The 20,841-nt window shown below is 31.5% G+C and overlaps 3 protein-coding genes across 4 annotated transcripts in view; 1 reads left to right on the plus strand and 2 right to left on the minus strand.

Annotated features, from left to right (window-relative positions):
- Window positions 1-3,706: 3,706 nt before the first annotated feature.
- On the minus strand, window positions 3,707-4,660 carry LOC115890754. The gene is made up of 2 exons (XM_030911077.1): window positions 4,558-4,660; window positions 3,707-4,499 (listed from the first exon to the last, which is right to left on the minus strand). Exons 1-2 carry the CDS (start codon window positions 4,615-4,617, stop codon window positions 4,005-4,007), a joined length of 555 nt encoding a protein of 184 aa, XP_030766937.1. The 5' UTR covers window positions 4,618-4,660; the 3' UTR covers window positions 3,707-4,004.
- Window positions 4,661-4,844: 184 nt separating this feature from the next.
- On the plus strand, window positions 4,845-6,027 carry LOC115890755 (splicing factor U2af 38 kDa subunit). Its single transcript, XM_030911078.1, has 5 exons — window positions 4,845-4,972; window positions 5,029-5,183; window positions 5,240-5,394; window positions 5,451-5,650; window positions 5,705-6,027. Exons 1-5 carry the CDS (start codon window positions 4,929-4,931, stop codon window positions 5,844-5,846), a joined length of 696 nt encoding a protein of 231 aa, XP_030766938.1. The 5' UTR covers window positions 4,845-4,928; the 3' UTR covers window positions 5,847-6,027.
- Window positions 6,028-10,407: 4,380 nt separating this feature from the next.
- The window catches only part of LOC115890756 (cystinosin homolog), a 40,806-nt gene continuing 30,372 nt past the window's right edge, over window positions 10,408-20,841 (minus strand). For both annotated transcript variants that reach the window (XM_030911079.1, XM_030911081.1), the window contains exons 7-10: window positions 15,176-15,338; window positions 14,974-15,101; window positions 14,284-14,401; window positions 10,408-11,141 (exon numbers count right to left, since the gene is read on the minus strand). In XM_030911079.1, coding sequence (XP_030766939.1) covers window positions 11,002-11,141; window positions 14,284-14,401; window positions 14,974-15,101; window positions 15,176-15,338 — 549 coding nt within the window. In that variant the 3' untranslated portion in view covers window positions 10,408-11,001. The remainder of the gene's footprint in view (window positions 11,142-14,283; window positions 14,402-14,973; window positions 15,102-15,175; window positions 15,339-20,841) is intronic.

Genomic DNA, 20,841 nt, shown 5'->3' on the forward strand with positions numbered 1-20,841 from the left:
TATAGACATATACTTCTCTAATGAAACTCACCTTTATTTTTCTCCTAGAATCCGAAAATCAATATATAGGGTGTTCCATTACAAAAAACACAACTTTGATGTGTAACTTTTTTTGTAGACACCTTGTAGAAGTCCATATTTTTAAAAAATGCTCTAAATTAACCTACATACGCTAACAAAATTTTATTTCAATACAAACTGTCGTTCTCCTTAGAGCCTCCGTGGCGTATGAGAGGCGCCACCCTGTATATTTTACGTAATAAAGTTTGTTTCTATTTTACGCGGTGTTTTCACGGAATGTAACAAAGGAGTCTACTTTTAACCTGTAACTTTTATATAAAATGACAGCCAATTAATTTTAATAAGTTTTAGATACATGATTTTATAAATGGTGCTCTTGTATTTTTTCTTTTCATTGGCAAATATGTTTATATAGCGATGTATGTGCGTATTTTTGTTTTATGCAGAGTATAAATACCATATTATTTACAAGATTTGGATAACGATATGAAGAGTGGACTTTGTATTATTGCAATTATCAATCAATAAAAATAAAAATTAAATATTGCTTGTTGGTAAGTGCATCAGAACAGCTGCAAACATTTGACCATTTTTTTTGAAATTTTTATAATACATATAACGAAAAAAGTTTGTGACGGAAGAAAATTTGAAACAATTGTCCGAGAATTTAAAAAATAAACAAAATTAAGTAGTGTTAGATGTAGGTATCTGCTAAATACCAACTTCTGACAATGCGAGGAAATATATACCGTATGATCGAATAAAAACGGCGCGGCGTCAGCAATTGTATACGAAAAATGCTTTTCGTGGGTTTTAATTTTATTGAGAGACACAACAGTTTCAATAAAAACTATTTATTTCACACCCATTTTCAACCTCGACCGGCCTCGAAACTCTTGGCGCGTCGTCGTCTTCGAAGCGAGTCGCTAGGCTCGTCCTACTTCCTTTCCGTTTTTCCCGTCAAGGCAAGGCGCCAAATTTGAATTATAACTAGGGAGGGGCATATTTAGTGCTATATCGATATACGATAACACCCCCCCCACTTTGAAAAAAGCGTTGCCATGACGGTTAAAACAATAATACAAAATTTTACATAAATCAATGCAAAATACAAATTTTACATGAACTAAATGAAAATAAATAAGTAATAATAACCCTACTAAAGTAACAGAAAATATTAAGTTATATCTTCTAAAAATAATGATAGTACAGAGTACAAAATTCAAAATAATTCTTAAAACATAAATAAATGAATGGAAAACTTAAAAAATGAAAATAAGTACAAATCAAATCTTCCTTTTGTTACATGTGTGTGAAATATGTTTAGATTCTGAAGTAAGGTAGGTAATTTTAATAAAGTTGGTAATAACCATTATCAAGCGCAACAACTAAGTGTACAAGTCTTTGGTTTTACGGTTCGACGTCTAATAGACGAGTTAAGATACGTTTGGGTTACATTCGAATTGGATAGAGAAGGTCGTGAGGTACAAGACCTTATAGAACTATGAGCTTTATCCAAAACAGCATAATTTCTAGGATTAATGGAGAAGGTGGTGAGGTACAAGACCTTATAGAACTATGAGCTTTATCCAAAACAGCATAATTTCTAGGAAAATGTCGATAATCCAACCGACGATTTCTTCTCTCTAACCTAGGCTCTAAAGAGGGGAAACTAGATACCTCGTCTGAGTTTATCTGAGAATCGGGTTGAGCTAAACTAAGTTCAGGAACAGCATCGAAACTTGGTGGCGAGTCCTCGTCAGCAGGGGTTTCAGGTTCTGAATCTTCAGAAGAGCCATTTTCTGAACTGGAGGTGTCATAATCGGGGAAATTGCCTGAAGGGGCAAGTCTATATCAAAACTTAGATTAATTTGCCCTGACGACTGAAGTTGGATGTCATAACAAGTTAAAATAAAATCTTGGATACTTTTGTTATAATTAAGATTAGGTAAAACAGCTAGCTCCAGAATATAAAAGTGCGAAAATAACTTTATTATGAATTTTAATTTTTATTCTAGGAAGATGCGATTGTGTACTTACTCCATTCACAATTTGGAAACGACTTCTTAGTGCTGGTTTCTCGATGATTGTGTTGGATAGTTGTTGGCCGGATTCAACTGGTGGGGGTCGTTTCCAGCCCGTCTCCGGTTTACCGGTTTGTAAGAATTCTCTGGGCACTCACGATGAAAATGTAGGCGTCCACAGAACCTACAGGGTGTAGAGGGTTGATTCCTCTGCGCTGGCGTTTGGATACCATAATTATGTTGTTCTTCATCCACGTCTGATTGACTCAACTGGTCACTGCTGTCCGTTGATTCTTTGAAAGCGTTGTGGGAGTGGGAACTCTGCTTTTCAAAAACAGAAAAGTCCAGAAAATCACCGCCATTCTTGTTCTCGGGAAGCTTGGGCGTCTCGTCAACAACCTTGAACAATTCCATTTTGTTAGCAGCAATTCTCCAGCTTCGGCTCCACGCTGTTGGGCGCCATGTATACGAAAAATGCTTTTCGTGGGTTTTAATTTTATTGAGAGACACAACAGTTTCAAAAAACTATTTATTTCACACATTTTTTCAACCTCGACCGGCCTCGAAACTCTTGGCGCGTTGTCGTCTTCGAAGCGAGTCGCTAGGCTCGTCCTACTTCCTTTCCGTTTTTCCCGTCAAGGCAAGGCGCCAAATTTGAATTATAACTAGGGAGGGGCATATTTAGTGCTATATCGATATACGATAACACGATGTCTATGAAATGAACATCGATGACATTTTCCATATAAATTTACATACAAAATGATAGCGATCTTCATTTCATAGCTATCGCTGACGCGCCTTTTTATTCGATCATACGGTACCTTCTACAAAGTTAAGCATTTATTGTTGATTAGACAATTTGTTTTACTGGTAAAAATCCACTGAAAAACTCCATCATGGTTTCAGTTTGGAATCAGCGTAGTGGTGTTTAGTGTTTACAATAAATAACTTTTTTATTTTGTAGATTTCTCTTCAAATGGCGAAAAACTAGACTTTTTTCAAGATATGTTATTCATTCAATGTTAACATTACATATTTTCAATAATTTTTCACAATTTCAAGAAATGATACCAAAACAATTGACCGGTCACCTAGTTGTAGGTAAATATTTTTAGGTTTCAACAAAATAAAAAAATATATATATATAAACATAGTTATTATTTACAACAACAAAACTCACCTTCTTAACAGCACTTAAGAGACATAAAGGGCCATTACGACCGCTTTCCCATTCAAAATATTCTAATAAAGTTGGGACGAGTTTTTTACGTCTATTAAACAATCTTGTACCACTTCAAACTAAAAAAGGTTCTAAAAAGAACAATATTCGCCTGCAAGGTCTGCTAGTAAACATTTTTAAGCTTAAAATATCAATAAAATTAATATAATTTAAACCAAAAACTTGTAATACAAAATTAAAGTGCTAAAACAAATGACAATGTAAACACAAAATGTAAATAAATAAATGTGTCACCTTACCATTTTTTACAGCAGAGCTACCACCTGAATCCCCAGCGGGAAATTTAAATTCTGGTTAATCAGCCAAGCGCCGAATATGTCCATAGTTGGTGACAATGAATTTAAAAATTGCTTGATTACTTAACTAGTTTAATTGGTATCAAATATATTAAAGGTTTATTAATAAAAATCAAGAAAAACAAATTGCTATACTTTATTATTTACAAAACTGTTGATTAAACCATATTGAGTCACATTTTTATTATTTAGTGTTATAAATAACTAATAAACTATTCCTATAAAAAAGATTAAATTAATTAGAATAGATTAAGCAAATTTTAATTGATATAAATGTGATATAAACATGATGTAAAGCTGTCAAAATATTTTAGAAAACTACGCAATTGTTTAATTTGACTGTATAACATATTTCAATTTAATATATACTATAAATTTAACAAAAATAAAATTAAGGCATTAAATAAAATACAAAAAAATTTATCTTTCATTTAATTCTTCGTTCATACTCTTTAAAACACTGATCAGGTTGTCTATTTTTTCTAAGTTCATCTCAAAGTTTATTGTTTTCCTCACAATCGCTTCTTTGTCATCTTTTGTTAAGCAATGAAAGTCAACTTGACATACTGGTTCACGAATGGAAGCTAATTCTGAAGACCCCATTATCCATTTTAATTTCCAATCATAGTTTTCGACGACTTGCTCACCGTTTTTCGCTAAATTTTCTTTAATAACGGCATTCGAAATATCTTTGCGCCGTAATTCAAAAATATTTTCTATTACTGCCCTTGCGCCATCTGGTAGCGATCTGGGCAACGAAAGTTTACCGTTCAAAATTCCTTCTCTGTATAAATTCTGAATAAAACTTCGAACGCGTTGAGCTTCGTCCTCTCTCCACTCGATGGAGCCACCCCCACTCTCAATTGTTGAAACTTTTGAATTATTTGTTATTGTGTTTATACAATGATGAACAAACTACAATTTATATATAAAAATAGAAAACACACTTTTGCTTGAAAATTTGATAAATTACCTCAGGTAAATGTTGAATATTTTCCAATTTTGAAAGAAACACCACTTCCACAGCAGCCATATTTGTTTACAACTAATTAAGGTCGTTCAGAATTCTTTTGTAAAATCCTTATTTTAGTAAATTTTATAAAGACTGTAAGTAAAAAATTAAAAAGTGAGAAAGGTTTGGTATTTCTGATAACTCGTTGCTCAATTATATTAAATAAAAATTGGAAATAACATAATTTAATATTTAATAATTTAGGGTTTCTGAACATACCCAAACATTCGAAAATGACAAATTGACAATTTTGACATTTATTTTATGTTTCCCGAAATGTTGAATGTTGCTTTGTGCTATTTCTTGTAAGATTATTTAATATTTATTGAACTATGGCTGAATATTTAGCTTCTATCTTCGGTACAGAGAAAGATAAGTATGTATTTACCACTAATTTAATTTCACCGTTTACTAAAAGCCCCATTTTTACAGAGTAAACTGTTCGTTTTACTTCAAAATCGGTGCTTGCCGACATGGAGATCGATGCTCAAGAATCCACAACAGACCCACTTTTTCCCAAACCTGCTTGCTACAAAACTTGTACGTAAATCCACAGAACTCTGCTAAATCTGCCGATGGAAGTCACTGTAAGTAATTTTTAGCCAAATTTCTACAAAATATTCATGAATTAAAACTATTTCAGTGGTGGCTAATGTGTCTGATGAGGAGATGCAAGAACATTACGACAACTTTTTCGAGGACGTTTTCGTTGAATGCGAAGATAAATATGGCGAAATCGAAGAAATGAATGTATGCGATAATCTTGGAGACCATTTAGTAGGGAATGTTTACATCAAGGTAAAGCCTCATTAGTTTGTATAGCTATTTTTATTTATCTAATCCATTTTAAACAGTTCCGCAGAGAAGAAGATGCTGAGAGAGCTGTAAATGATTTAAACAATCGCTGGTTTGGTGGTAGACCTGTTTATGCCGAACTCAGCCCCGTAACAGACTTTAGGGAAGCGTGCTGTCGTCAGTATGAAATGGGCGAATGTACTCGTTCAGGATTCTGTAATTTTATGCACTTGAAACCGATTTCAAGGGAGTTAAGAAGGTATTTATTTCTTGTAACTATAATTATTCAGTATTTATATTTAATATGTTGTAGATATCTGTATGCGCGTAAGAAAGGAGGAAGGACTACGAGTGCTCGTGATCGTTCAAGATCGCCAAGGAGGGCACGTTCTCGCTCTAGAGAAAGAAGGGGGAACAGCCGTTCTCCCAGTCGTCGTAGGAGTGGTAGATATTGATTCGGTTTTGTCTTTTTTATCAAGAAATTGTTTGATGTAATTGAAACATTTTCAAGGCTTATATTTTAATACTATTTATGAATAAGTTTAAAAAATACAAACTACATTAATTGTATCTTGAAACAGCATTTTATAAATTATCATTTCTTGGTCTAATAAAATGATTGATTACATAGTAAAATTGCTATTTTATATATTTTTAGTTAGGATATGTAGGTTAATTGAAAGGCATTTCATAAAAATATAGAGTTTTACAGGATGCCCCCCAAATTTTGTGAAAACAAAGGATAAATTTTAAATTGCAATAACAGCTGCCTAAATTGTTTTTACCCAGTATAGCCTGTCATTTAGTTTAAATAACCATTGTATAATAACCAAACTAAAATTTGACCTGTAAAGTTATACAGGGTGAGACAAAATTAATATTGAACATTATTCAGCTTTAAAAGTAAGTTTACTCTCTTTTATTTTAAGAGGAATACCCAGTATATGATTCCGATATTCAATAGAGAATTCATATATATTCAAAATGCTTTTATGGTTACCTACCTCTTAGATAAAGATTTTCCTTTTTGATTGCAGCAGACTATCAAATAATAAAGGTCTACTAAAACTACGACACTAAATTATAAAAATGAAAATATCTGATAAAATCTTTGTTTGAGGGGTAGGCAACCATAATAGTATTTTGAAGAGACATGAATTCTTCATTTAATATCGGAATAATATATTGGGTGTTCCATTTAAAATAAAAGTTTAACTTGTTTTTAAAGCTGAACAATGTTCGATATTAATTTTGTTTCACCCTGTATAACTTTCTGTGTCAAGTTTTAATTTGATTTAATGTATAATAGTGATTTTAACAACATACTAGGCTATATAAGGAAAATGCTAATTGACTTTTTGCTTTTATTGAAATTTAAAATTTGTTCTTATATAATTTTTTTCTAGTTTCACTGGTAGCCTTGTATATACAGGGTGTCCCAGAAATAAGTGCTTTAAGGGGTAATAGGTCTCGATAAAAGAAACATATTTTCTCTTTGTCGTTTTTCAAATAAGTCCAAAATAACGGTCCACAAAAGTCCACTTTTAAAATTTCCAAAAAAAAAAATAATTATTTGCTAAAATTTTGAGAACCACTGGATCTTTTTTGGATTTTCTTTCTTGTAAATTTAATCTAATACCTATGTTACCATATTATCAAGAAATTATGTAAAAGTATCTTTTATTCCCGATGAGTTATCGTAAAAATTCCAAATACGTCCCGAGATATTAGTCTTAGCTATACCCAGAACTATAATTCTAGTTAAATTTTGTTTTTTAGCAAAATGGCAGCAACACAAAAATTACATTCCTTTTTTTTACACCCTCTATATCATAGAAAACTAAATCTCATACAAAATTTAGAAAAATCCGATCAATCTACGAAAAACGATCTTAAATATGCTAAAAAAATCAACAAAATTGGTCCATTTTTTTCAAAGTTACAACTCGTTGAAAATGAGTAAAAAAATCGCTGTGGTATTTAATTTGAGGGGCAGTTTATTTTATGACCAAATATTTTCACATTATATATATTTATTCAGGTGTTTAATTTTAAAAATATTCTTAAATTATCTATTAATATCTGGCAAATACTAATGTCTGGCTTTATTGCCTTAAGATATGACTATATATTTATTTGTTCATTTTCAATACAATATAATCGAAAAAAAACCGGAGTCAGTGATGACTATGAAATGAAGATTCCTGTCATTTTATATGTAAAATAATTATAGGGGGAATGTCATCCATCGTCATTTCCAAGCCTTAGTTAAACTTAACTTGGTAACTTTGAAAGATCTAGAAACGAATTGTGAAAGTTCTTCGAAATTTCGAAAAAATAATTTTATTTATTAATTATTTCACCCCTTCTCGGGGGTGAATTTAATAAAATCTTTCACAATTCGTTTTTAGATCTTTCAAAGTAACTAAAATCAAGTTTTTACTAAAACTTTGTATTTCAAGGCCTATATTCTTGGGCTATTATGGCAATTATTATTTAGGCACAACTCTAAAACTTTCTGTCAGGGTTGTCTACCAGTTTCTGTCAGCCCAAGCAGCATTTGGACGTCGGGACAAGGGGCGCAACGTCGGCACAACCTCGTGCCAACCCTAGTCTGCACTAGTTTGGAGAATAATTCTTGGGTCGAAACGACGTTGGATACCTACGTTGGCTAGTAGCCTAATTTAGTACAAACTGCAAAGTTGTTTAAAATCCTAATTCACAGAAATACAAAACTATAATAATATGGCGTCTAAGTCGCGTTTTATCCTAAATTGGGATAATTATAGTAAAAATAGTATTTTTATGATTTAGTAAGAGACATAGGCCAGATGGCAGTAAAGGAAAACCAAACAAAAGTATTTAAGTGTGGAGGATGTTTGAAGATTATAATTATTTAAACACTTTAACCAACTCTGTAACTCGTTACCCAAGGCAAAAAAGTTAAACGCAAACAACTTTATTGATAAATGTATTGTTTCTACTTTAAAAAATACTAATGGGCCTTAAAATTAAAGAAGTTTTAAAAAATTTCTTGATTTTTTGTAGTAAAATGAGAATAATTTATTCGCAGTCGAAAAAAAAATTGTTTCCGCGTGTTGTTTAGGGTCAAATATTTCAAGTTAATGTATTCAAAAAGCAGGAATTGCTATTTTAGGAACGAAACATTTTCTTATTCAACAACATGGCGGCTTTCACTTTGTTGTTTTGGAGATTAAGATGGAGTAGTTCGAGTAGTCGCATACTGGACTAATAAAGTCGCAGTCGCAAGATTGCCTAATTTAGTCATCCTAAAAGTCTAGCTTGTGCCGCCCTCTATATTCTAAATAAACGAGGGAGTGGATAAAATATCGGTAATATGTCGATGTATATTTAAATTTAGTTTTATATGTGCCTTCCTTACGTCCCATTTTAATTAAGTTTTTTTATAAAACCAAAACAACACTGAACTGTCTGACTGAACAGAACAATGAAGTGAAAATTTAAGATTTAAGGTTATGGTTCAATACAGTTGCAAAAAGGTAGTGGCTCGACGCAGGGGGGTGACTGAAATAGGAAAATTGGAAACAGTCATTAGTGTCATTCCTGTCATTCTCCTGACGACAAGTATGGCCGGCTAGACAAGGACAGCAATGTTTTTGTCTAACTATTGCCTAACTTCACAGTTTAGAATTGACAGATTTCAGTTTCAGAGACAACTTCAGATTTGTTCTAGAACAAATTAGAAAATATTCGACGCCATTTTAATTCATTCCGTTTAGTTTCGTTTTGGAAGTTCAATTTAATATTTCGGCTGAAATTTATAAATATAAAGGTAATAAAGTATATAAAATATATATTACATGAAGAATTCTGGAGAGAATGACGTTTCTGCAGTAGTAGGTATGTCCTATGTATATGAAAAATAGGTAGTAAATAAACACTGTTTTTACATTTTTAGATGCAAGAAAATGGTGTTATAATCTCTTTGATCGGCGATTTTTTTGAAAATGAAAACAATTTACAGCAAGGTAAGATCATTTTTAACTATAGCCAATATTAGTTATCTCCAGTATGTGCGATTTATTGTCAGTAATGCAATAAATCGGACTGATAATCTGATTATGTTATCCGACTAAAAGTCTCTTTTTGTTTCTTTTTGATTTATAAGCCTGGTCTCTTTGGGAATAATGGACGCTTTTTTAAACAGTATATTTATATTTTATATCTATTGATAATGTATTATATATTATTTTACATTGTTAATTTTAGTATAAAAAAAATTGTTTTTCTGTTTTCCGGTTTTTGTATAAGGCTCCCGTTTTCATGTTCCTGCCCCAGTTTTCTGTCCCTGATGGCTGTGAATACGTGTATTTATTTACAAATTACTGTAAGTCATGCTTAAAATTGCATATAATTAAGTAATTGCTGTAGAAATCATTCAATTCTTTATTTTTTATATTTATTTAGTCATGTTGTCTCATATTTCAAATAAATATGTTTGAATAAAATTTTGTTTTGTTTTATTTATGATAAGAAAGAGTACAAAATATATTTAAACTAAAAGAGGGCCCGCCATTGAATAACCGGAAACGGAAATAAAAATGGAGCCATCATGTCAACCTGTCAATTGGAAAATTAGTTCTCCAGACGACAACGAAGGCTTTCGGTGGCGTATCGTGTTTCCAAGTTTTAACACAGAGTTGACACTTCTTTCTAGTTAATTATTTATGGCTCGACGTCCTACCAACGTAAGAATAAGCAAATCTAAACAACGTTGGAATTAGTAAAACGTTTGTATAACGTTGGAATAGGTCCTGAAAGTGACGTCGGAAAACTCTTTATTGCCCAACATTGTAACTACGTTGTCCGAATCACCTAAAGATCACTTAAGCAAAAAAGATTACAAGATAACGTTTATTCGACGTCGCAGAAGTTTTTACTTTGTTGTAGTACTAGTTCAACGTCGGCACAACGTTACATGTTGTCGCAAGTCGTGAAAATGCTATTTGGGAGGGTATAAATAAAACTACAAAAAAAAGGCAATATGTTTTTTTAATTAAAAATAGAACATTTAACATGAACACAAATACTGAAACAGGGCACTTTTTCACTAAACCAATGATATAGTCTCTTAATCTTTAAAACATAACTTCATCAACTACACATAGTCCATACTTTAAAAAAATTTAAGGAACTTTGTAACAAAATTAATAACAAAGTATCAATATATCATGTCCATAACATACTTTGTTGTGATGTAAATAAATATATCTTAAAAATACTTTTCACAATATAAATATATAACTTGTATCAAAGAGCTAAATACCGTATGATCGAGAAAAAACGGCGTCCAGTTGGCTGGGAAATGAAGATCGCTGTCATTTTGTGTGTAAATTTATATGGGAAATGTCATCGATCGTCATTTCCCAACCAACTGGACGCCATTTTTTTTCGATCATACGGTATTTCTAAATATAATTATCTATTTTAATCTACTTATACACATATAAAATAAATTAGACAACAAAAGCATGAAATGTTTGCTTTGCCTAACACTAGTTTGTAGGTAAAATCAACAATATATGCATCTATACAATAAAATTAAGCATTTCAGTTTTTTAAAAAGGTTCACTGCTGAAAAACATACTGACTATCAGATCTATGTCGATAGAACACATAATGCTGGAGAATGAACAAAATGTCGAATGCCACAGAAAATAGACCTAAACCAAACTTTGTAGGATCGCCAAATATTGACTGCCAATCATCTAAAATAGGTAATAAATTAAAATTATGTTTAGATCAGGTATCTTTCAGAGTTGGCTAACATGGAGAATCACTTTGTTCGCACCCTTATAACTTTTTTATTTTTTCAGATAAAAAAACGAGATTTGGCATGTTAGTATACAGAGTGAGTTTTCTACGACGTTCTCTATAGGTATTTCGGAAACTACTGAAGATAGAGAGTCGGTTAAATGCGGAAAGAATTGCAGTTTTGGCTTACTAGATATGTCGAAAAAGACAAATTTCGGCTATTTTACAAATTATAAGGATGTGATTATCTACAACTTTTAGCTGAAAACTTTTTGTCTAAAATACATTATACTGGAATAAGGGACAATTTTTAAAATAGCCGAAATTTGTTTTTTTTTCGAAATATCTAGTAGGCCATGAACATTTTAAAAAATCTGAAAGGCGCATATTTATGACCCCACAAAACTGCAATTCTTTCCCCATTTAACCGAAAATCTCTCAGCAGTTTCCGAGATAACCATAGAGAACATAGTAGAAAACACACCCTGTATAACATAAATTAGGATTAATTCATTTCACAATTTATAGAAGTATTGGTCATTTTTCTAAAATAAATATTGAGTATACCCTGCTGGTCATCCAATTTATGTGGTCTGGATTTTAATGCGTGTGACAATATAGATGACCGGTTGACAGACAGAGAGACAAAATCAAAAGCGGCATACAGTGTTGCCGGTTTTATTTCCGTTTGTAGGAAAATCTATACTAATATATAAAATCCTTAAGTGACTGACATACTGATTAATCACGATCCTGCTCAAACCACTCAACGTAGGAAGCTCAATTTTGGCATACAAGTTGATTCTAGGGTGTAGAGGTTCGATAAGAAGGGATTTTTCAAAATTCCAGTTCCAAGAGGGTGAAACCACCCCTCAAATATTACAATATTTTTTATTTAAAAAACGGTCAAGTTTCCGGAAAAACGCTTAAACACGTATATTTTATTTTGTTTTTTTACATATTTTAAGATTTTCTAAAAATGTATACAGGGTGTTTCGAAAAATCTGGTCATTGATTAATCACGATCCTGCTTAAAGCGCTTGACGGAAAAAGCTGATTTTTGGAAAACAGATTGACTTTAGGGTGTAGAGGTTCGAAAAGAAGGGATTTTTCGAAACTCGAATTCTAAGAGTGTGAAATTATCCCTCAAATATTAAAATATTTTTTATTTAAAAACCGGTGAGTTTTTCGGAAAAACACGTATATTTTATTTTGTTGTTTTACATATTTTAAGATTTTTTATAAATTTATACAGGGTGTTTCATAAAATATGACCATTGAGTAATCACGATTCTGCTAAAACTGCTTGACGTTTAAAGCTGATTTTTGGCAAACGGATTGACTGTGGGGTGTAGAGGTTCGATAAGGAGGGGTTTCTCGAATCTCAAATTCCAAGAGGGTGAAAACGCCCCTCAAATATTACAATATTTGTTATTTAAAAAACGGTTAGTCTGTCGGGAAAACGCTTGGACAAGCACAATTTATTTGGTTTTTTACATATTTTAAAATTTTTTAAAAAATCATACAGGGTGTTCCAAAAAGTTGGGTAATTTCTTAACCACGATTCTGCTTAAACTGTTTGACGTAAAAAGCTTATTTTTGGCAAACGGATTTTTCGAAAGTCAAATTCCAACGAGATGAAACTACCCCTCAAATATTACCAAGTTATATAATAATATCGCCATATTGTTTTTTCTCACGTTGACATAAATGTGAGAAAATTTTATCCAGTTTGTATGTTAACGGAAATTGTTGCTTTGCTTTATCATCACCATTACAAATGATTAATTCGACGCGAACGAAGTCGCGGGTACACGCTAGTATGTGTAATATAATCTATTTTAAAAACTTTCATGTATACTACTGAAATGAGGATAATATATCTAAACTAAATATAATCTACTACAGCTGTTAGTAAAATGAGTAACAAATGAAAAACAAAGTTCCAGCCCTAGATGCAACACTTTTCGTAAACGCCTACTTGTACGGTTTGAAATTTTGGTGCAAAATCCGGCAATACCGCATAGAAGAAATGTGTCGACACAATTTTTATCTCTTTTTAATACATTTGATTTTCCATTAAGCTGTCTACATCACTGTGTTACACGTTAAAATCTAGACCACATAGTTTTAATTATGAAATCGCTATATTATTGTAATATTGAAATTATTGGGACAATATTTATCTGTAATACTGGATTCATACAAAAACATGTTACAAAAGTTAACATATGATATGTCATTCTATTCAGAGTGTCATTTTCTATCGAATCAAGTAAAAAAATGACGAGGGTGCAATTTAAAAATCAAAAGTTGTAGTAATTTCCGGTGAAACAGGAAGTGACCGAAAAGAATTGAATACGTCAATCAATCCTAATTTATGTCATATACTAACACACCAAATTTCGTTTTTTATCTGAAAAAATAAAAAAGTTATAGGGGGTGAGCCAAGAACAGTTAACCTAATAGGACTGCTCATTCAGCCGAAAGTGTCTGCCAGGTGCATGCGAAAACTCCTCGCTTTGTGACGTCATTGTAGTCCTTGTCGTGATAGTGTGTGTATTATTGGTTGCCGGATGCAAAACGTTCATTATTTAGTTTATTTATTTAAACACCTTATATGTATGCAGTATAGAAAATTAAATGTATAAATCGTATTAAATACTCGGATAATGCATTTTTAAGAACAGGATTTCCCAGCATCACCTTTTGCAGGCATTCTTTTTAGAGTACTTCCATATTTTGCTTTAAAATAATTAATAAACAATAATCGTAGGCACTTTTAGTAAGCACTTAGTCACAATCCACAACACAAAATGGACGTATTTACACTCTATAGCTCTAAAAACTTTAAAAACACCTTTTTCGCATTTAAAATTGACAAAATAATTAACTCAAAATTTATCAGCTGTTATTTTTATAAGTCAGGCAACCAATAATACACACTATCATGACAAGGACTATAATGACGTCACAACTGTCAGCTGAAGCGCGGGAAAAGGCGAACGTACGTCGTATGAGGATGAACAATCCTATTAGTTTACCGTTATTGGGGGTGAGCCACTTTTGAGACGGTATATGGATATTTTTTCTTACCGTAATTGTAAGCATTGAGTATCATTTGAAGCATGCTCAAAATACCGCCAGTAAAATCTAGGAGGATGTTTCCGATGCTCCAACCATCAGTACTTTTTCTCTTGTAGTTCATGTAAGCCTAGAAATAAATTTTGTCATTTAACAATAATTGATAATGATATCGATGTTTTCATGAGATGTGTGTATCTCACAAATTATCAGCTAATTTGAAAATCTAAAAATACTACCAGATAGCCTTAATAAAGTGGCTATGAGGGTGCAGCCACACTATCCTAAAAACGGCATATCGGCGTAACGGCGTAATGACCTTGAATATATTTCCAGTAATTCTATTGGCTGAAACATTCATCTGTCAGAAATTTTATCTGTCAAATTCATCTGTCAAAAATTTCAGCCAATAGAATTACTGGAAATCGATTCAAGGTCGTTACGCCGTTACGCCGATACGCCGTTTTTAGGATAGTGTGGCTGCACCCTGAGAATGTGCAATTAGTTTGTTGATTTTCTAAAAAGTAACGGCAGGAAAAAATAAAATTGATTTTCAAAAAAATCCGATTTTCTGAAAATTTTAAAACTTTTTTGTTTAACATCCTAAAGCATAACTTTACCACGTTGGTTCTATTACGGTTACTGAGATGCCAATGCTCGTACCTCGAATTTGTAGCACCTTGTAGATAATATTTCACTTACCTGAGGTATATATTTGATCAACGTAATGGTCAACTTAACATAAGAACAGTAATATAAAAAGTCCAACCAATGGATCACCTTAAATCCTGCCAGGAATATTGATATAGTTAAAAATAATCCAAATATCCCTAAAAAAGAATAATAGACGATATTTACAAAGAGTTTTTAATGTAAATTATTAATTCCTAGTAATATTTCTTACCTAATATGACTTTGGCAGTGGTGGAAACTCTCTGGTCACCTTTTTCGTAAATATAGCACTGTGCTATAGTAACAAGTGTTAAGATGACAGCATGAACGGCAAAGAATATGTCATTGACTTGAACGGGGTTCAAACCTCTGGGGTACCTGTTGGTATATTCTTCCTAAAAGAATTTATTATGTTATTGCTTGTAGGTAAATTTTATTAAGGGCATACTAATATATTTTTTCTCCGTAGGAAAAATAAAAGTATTCCACACACTCTCGAGCTACCTAATGTGTTTGTTTTATTAGTTATCAATGCAGATAGGTATGCAAATATGTTGCCATTGACTTGTGAAATCCTATTAAAGTGAAACGCCGTTAGAATGTGACAAGGAGTAGATACATAGATATTTTAAAGTATGTTTAGGCAATAAATATATTATTTATTTACCTTTCTATTATTTTTCCTTCAACAAAAAGTGATTGAATGAAAGAACAGATAGATACAGGGTTGATTTAAACAATATATAAAAATATGTCTTCTTAATTGTCTATAAAAATATCTACTTTGGGAAATCAGTTATATATTAAAATACATTCAAGATTTCTTCTATTTGCTGTAGAAAAGTAGGTTAATTTGACTGGACTTTGTGTTGTCAAAGGATTAACAATTTTAGAGCAAGCGAATTTTTTATGAAGAATGCATTTTTCAATAATAAAAAAGTGTTTCCGGGGACATACTGTAAAATATTTATTATAATGGCAGGCTACAGTTAAAAACATATATCCCCAGGTTTCACATTATTAGGTGAAGGTTGGAAAATATGTAGATCACTTTTTGGGAACCGATATTTTTCACCACCTTTGGTTTTGCAGTTCACAAAGCAGTTTTTTAATTTTTTAATGCCATTTTCCACAATTATCACGGGTTTGGGCAAATAAAATTTAAAAAACACTCACAAAATAGCAACAATAACTTTGAAAAAGAACGCTTTAAATACTTTCAGGGTTTTTTTTCAATGAGGGGTGGATTAACTTTTTGAAAATTTTAGAATTTTTAAGTATTCTGACTTTAACAATAGAAAATGGTTGTTTTTAGTAACTGCTGGCAGCGCCACAACGGACGCGATCAAAAACAATTCGAATTTTTGGCGGGAAACCGAACATTCCAATCTAAATATAATTCCTCTATCTATGACTTAGCGTAAAAGAACTGACAAATGACTGACGTATAAATATAGACTTTTACCAATATTTTCATTGATATCTAATAATAATAGCTCCCGTATATAGCTTTTAACGCCTTGGGAGTAGCAAGTTACAGCTTGCCATACTAGAGCCGTTCGGTATACAAGGAAGGTAATGTGGCTAGCACTAGGCTTCAACCGCCTATTATTACCTCAGGATTGTGAATCCCAAGTACTCCTTTAGGGCTCGAACACACTGACGACCAGGTCGCACCGGCCAGGCCGCAGCTACCTCTAAAACCATTAAATCAAATGATATAGCCACAGAATATACTAACGAAAAAGAAGCCCAAGTTCCTTGTAATAAATCGGTTCCATTTTCGTAGCGCCATCTCTCGACAAAGCTGACATTTACAGGTTAGCCAAAGGGGTGCGGGGCCGGGGGGAATTGTAAAATACACTTTTTTATTTTAGTTATTTTTATTCGCTATTTGCAATTTTATTTTTAAAACATATTATCTGAAACAATCACATAATATGTCTTAAAAATAAAATTACAAACGGAAACAAAAGGAATTAAATAATCAGAAAATCTACAAAGTTTATTGATAAAAAAGTTAGGCTATGAAAATTGATATATTAAGTATAACCTCTTTGGTATAACATTGTTAAACAAACATTAACAAATCATAACATATCAGATCATAGAACTAGAAAAAGTACTATTACATAAAAACAGGTGATACAATACTTCAAAATTAATTATAACATAATATCAAAACCGAAAAATCAAACTGTAAACCCAACCACACTTTTCACAACAGAAATTAACACACACCTCCGCGGCAAATGTCCAAGAAAGACTGATCCACAGGACTGATCATTCTGATTGGTCCGGTCGTCCGGTCCGGTCGTAGCTCACGTCGTATTGTCGGTAAGCAAAATCCCTGTCCAAAAATCTTGACGATCAGCGCCATCACCCGTCATAATTGGGAAACTTTTGCTGGAACCATTTTGAATATTTCACTTACATGGCCCTGGCTATAGCGCACACTAACGTCCTGGCCGTCCGTTGGTCGTTGCGACCAGAAGATTGCACGGAAATATTATTATTTTCTGTCGCTTGTTGCCGGTTTTCTTCCAAATTAATAATTTTTCAGATGAAATCCCTCAAATTCAAGGCACAATATTTTATTTTCTATAAGATATAGTGTTTTAGTGTAGTTTTTGCACACGTGCAGAAAATCCAAAGAAATAGTATACAGACTGGATCAAAGGTAAACTTAAATCTAATCCCTTTTTTTTTTATCAAGGGTCGATTCTAGTAAAAACTCAAAACATTTTTATATGACATACCTCTCTATTTATGGTTGGTATGATACCTGTTTTATACCTTTGAGTTTCGATTAAAAAATAAAAAAAATTATAGGTATTTAAAGTTTTTCTACAACCACTTGTTTTTTTTTATTAAATTAGTTTTTTTAGTTGTATTGTAGTCATGTACAAGGAGGACAACTGTATTTTAAATATTATATTTAATTTAACGTTTTTCAAACAGGGTTCATTAGACTATATTTCTACTAGGTACATTATTTTGAAAAAAAAATTAAGAAAGTAACTTAAACATTCATAAAAATAGAAGTAATTACTGTTGTAGATTCTTCGTTATATTGTAAACATTGAAATAACTGGAAGCTAAACTTTCTATCTGCTTATATTTAGAGCCAGTGTCTGACGATCTTTTTTTACGATGGCCCTAATAGGTTTACTTCTGAAGTCGATAAGGGCGCCATATCAGTAGAAAAAAGAAACAGAATATCTCCCTTTTTGTCGGTCGCGCGTACACAATGATTTTTGTTTGTTGTGAATAGCAACTTCGCTTTTTAGTTAACTCGTTATTTTGCTTTGAAAATTTCCAAACAAATTATTTTTGCTTAAATTTTGATAACCACTGTATCTTTTCTGGGTTTTCTTGCTTGTAAATTGAGTCTACTACCTATGTTGCCATATTAACAAAACATTGTTTTTTTTAACAAAAACTAAAAAGAATTACAAAAAAAATTAAATTTTTCAAAAAACTTTTCGCAAAAAAAAACATAATCGTGTTTCTGGGGTCGAAATATACTACTTTAAAAATGTTTGCACTTATTTAAGGTTCACCCTGTAGATATTGCCGTTTATAGAAATTAGCACTCAACTAATATCAGTGTAGATTCAAGCTTATTGTTAATAAAATCTCGCCCACAGAAATAAGTGAATATAAAGGCACTCAATACAACAACCTCTTATAGTTTATTAGTATGTACTAAATATTACTGTAAAAAATTAATGAGTATAAGCCTTGTTTATATAATATTACAAGGGGTATAAGTAATAAACTTCCAAATGGCATAATATAAATATAATTTTTTTGCACAACTGATAGTTCTGGAAAATGAGGCAACATTGCAAGTTGTAAATGTAAACAAATACGTGACACTTGTATGAACATATATTTTATAATTCTTTTAATTTACTTATTTTTCAGAGGAGTAGACAAAAAGCAAGATTAACTTTTCAGAGCGCCCTGGTACCTGTAAGATTATTCAGTTTTCTGGTATTTTTGTATAAATATGCGAATGTCACATTTTACCGGCATTTAATAGTAGTATAATTAGATTTAATAGTACCATAACAATGCTTTAACTATATAATTACTTGTTAAGTCTGTCTTTTGAAAACGTCGTTTCTATTTTAGTTTTTTAACTGTTGATGATGAGGAAAAATTAGTGTTTTTCGAAAGAAAGTTCCTTTGTACTACTTCTTAATAACAATGATCCTTAATGATACATGTACAGTATGTCCCCGGATTGTCTTTACAAGAGAAAAAACTTTTTTATTGTTGATATTTAAAGGAAAATGGATTCCTGATAAAAATTTTGCTTGTTCTAAAATGGTTAATCACGTTTGTACTTTTCCAAATTTTCATACCGTTTTAGAAATGCCAGAATTAAAGAAATATGGTGAAGCCGATTTTAGAATATTTAAAAAAAAAAAATAATATAAATATAGAGTGGACTTTTAGAGCTTTTAGAAGTTACAAGAATGACTACAAAACACAGGGTGGTCAACATATCTCTACATAGGTGAAGATTTTCCTTGATTTAAGGAAGAATAATCTTCGGAGTGTGACGGGGTTTTTAACAGAACAATGTCTCCTCAATGCACACCTCAGTAGATTAAAGCTAAGGAACAAAGGCGAATGCAGATTCTGTGGGGAATATGGGGAAACACCAGAACGTCACTGAGTGCGCTAAGACGATATCCATTGGTGCTATAATCTTAGGTACGACTGATATCGAAGATGGAGAATTAACCTCTGTAAAACCGTCTCAAATACTGGCATTTCTCAAAGCCATGAGACTGAACGATGAGTTAAAAAATATATACACAATAGATATACAGGGTTGTTCACCACATACGACACGGAGTATTGTAGCTAAACGATTAGATTTTTACAAATTGCATGTTTTAGGTTCGTTGAAGGACTATTAGAGCTACAATTTAAAAATATTTTTACAAGATACAGAGTGTCCCAGATAAATCAAAATATCAAAGTTGTATTTTTTTAAATTGAACACCCTGTATATTATTCTATTTTTGGATTCTCCGATTAAAATAAAGGTAAATTTGATTAAGGTTTATCACACTTAAACCTTACCGTTTTTGAAATATTTTCTATTTTATGAAATAGCAGTAAAAATTTTAAGGCTTCATTTCTCCAAAGGTATCAAAGTTTTTAATACTAAATATTTACTGAAGATTATTTATTGATCAGATATTGTTTTGCAATAATAAAAATTTTACCACCTTATACAGAGTGTCCAAAAATTTATATTAAATAATTACTAGCTTTAAACTGCAATAACTTGTTTAATTTAAATAGAACACCCTATATATTTTACGTGAATCAAATGCACAATGTAATTATCTATCAAATTGTATTATACCATGTTTTACCCATCTCTTCAAGTTTTCGTAGAAAATTCATTTTCTTATAATTTAGACCTCATTTATCTATATACCCATGGAATATTGACATTTCAGATTTTTTTAATATATATGTACAAAATGTATTGCAAGCCCATTGGTATACAAAAAAAACTATTTAAATCTTTGTGAAAGTATATACCAATTACTTACTTTTAAATTGTTTTAATTAATAAAGTATTCTAAATAAATGTGAACTTGGCTCAGAAATCAATAATAAGTTATGAAAATGAATGTCTCTGTTTTTATAAACAAGCATTCGTCAAAAAATGAAATAAAATTTATAAAGTGTTACTTTTTACCGCACTGTCTAATACACACACAAAATTCAGTTTTTTAGTATTTGGAGCAATTATCATTAATCAACGTAAACAGTCAATTAATGTAGTTTGAATACTGGGATCATATTAATTGGTCCTTTTTCACAAACAATATTTAAACAGTTTTGTTTTTTATTTTTTAATGA

This window comes from Sitophilus oryzae, unplaced genomic scaffold (assembly GCF_002938485.1).
Source record: "Sitophilus oryzae breed Bouriz unplaced genomic scaffold, Soryzae_2.0 scaffold_910_pilon_pilon, whole genome shotgun sequence".
NCBI classification, from domain to species: Eukaryota; Metazoa; Arthropoda; class Insecta; order Coleoptera; family Curculionidae; genus Sitophilus; species Sitophilus oryzae.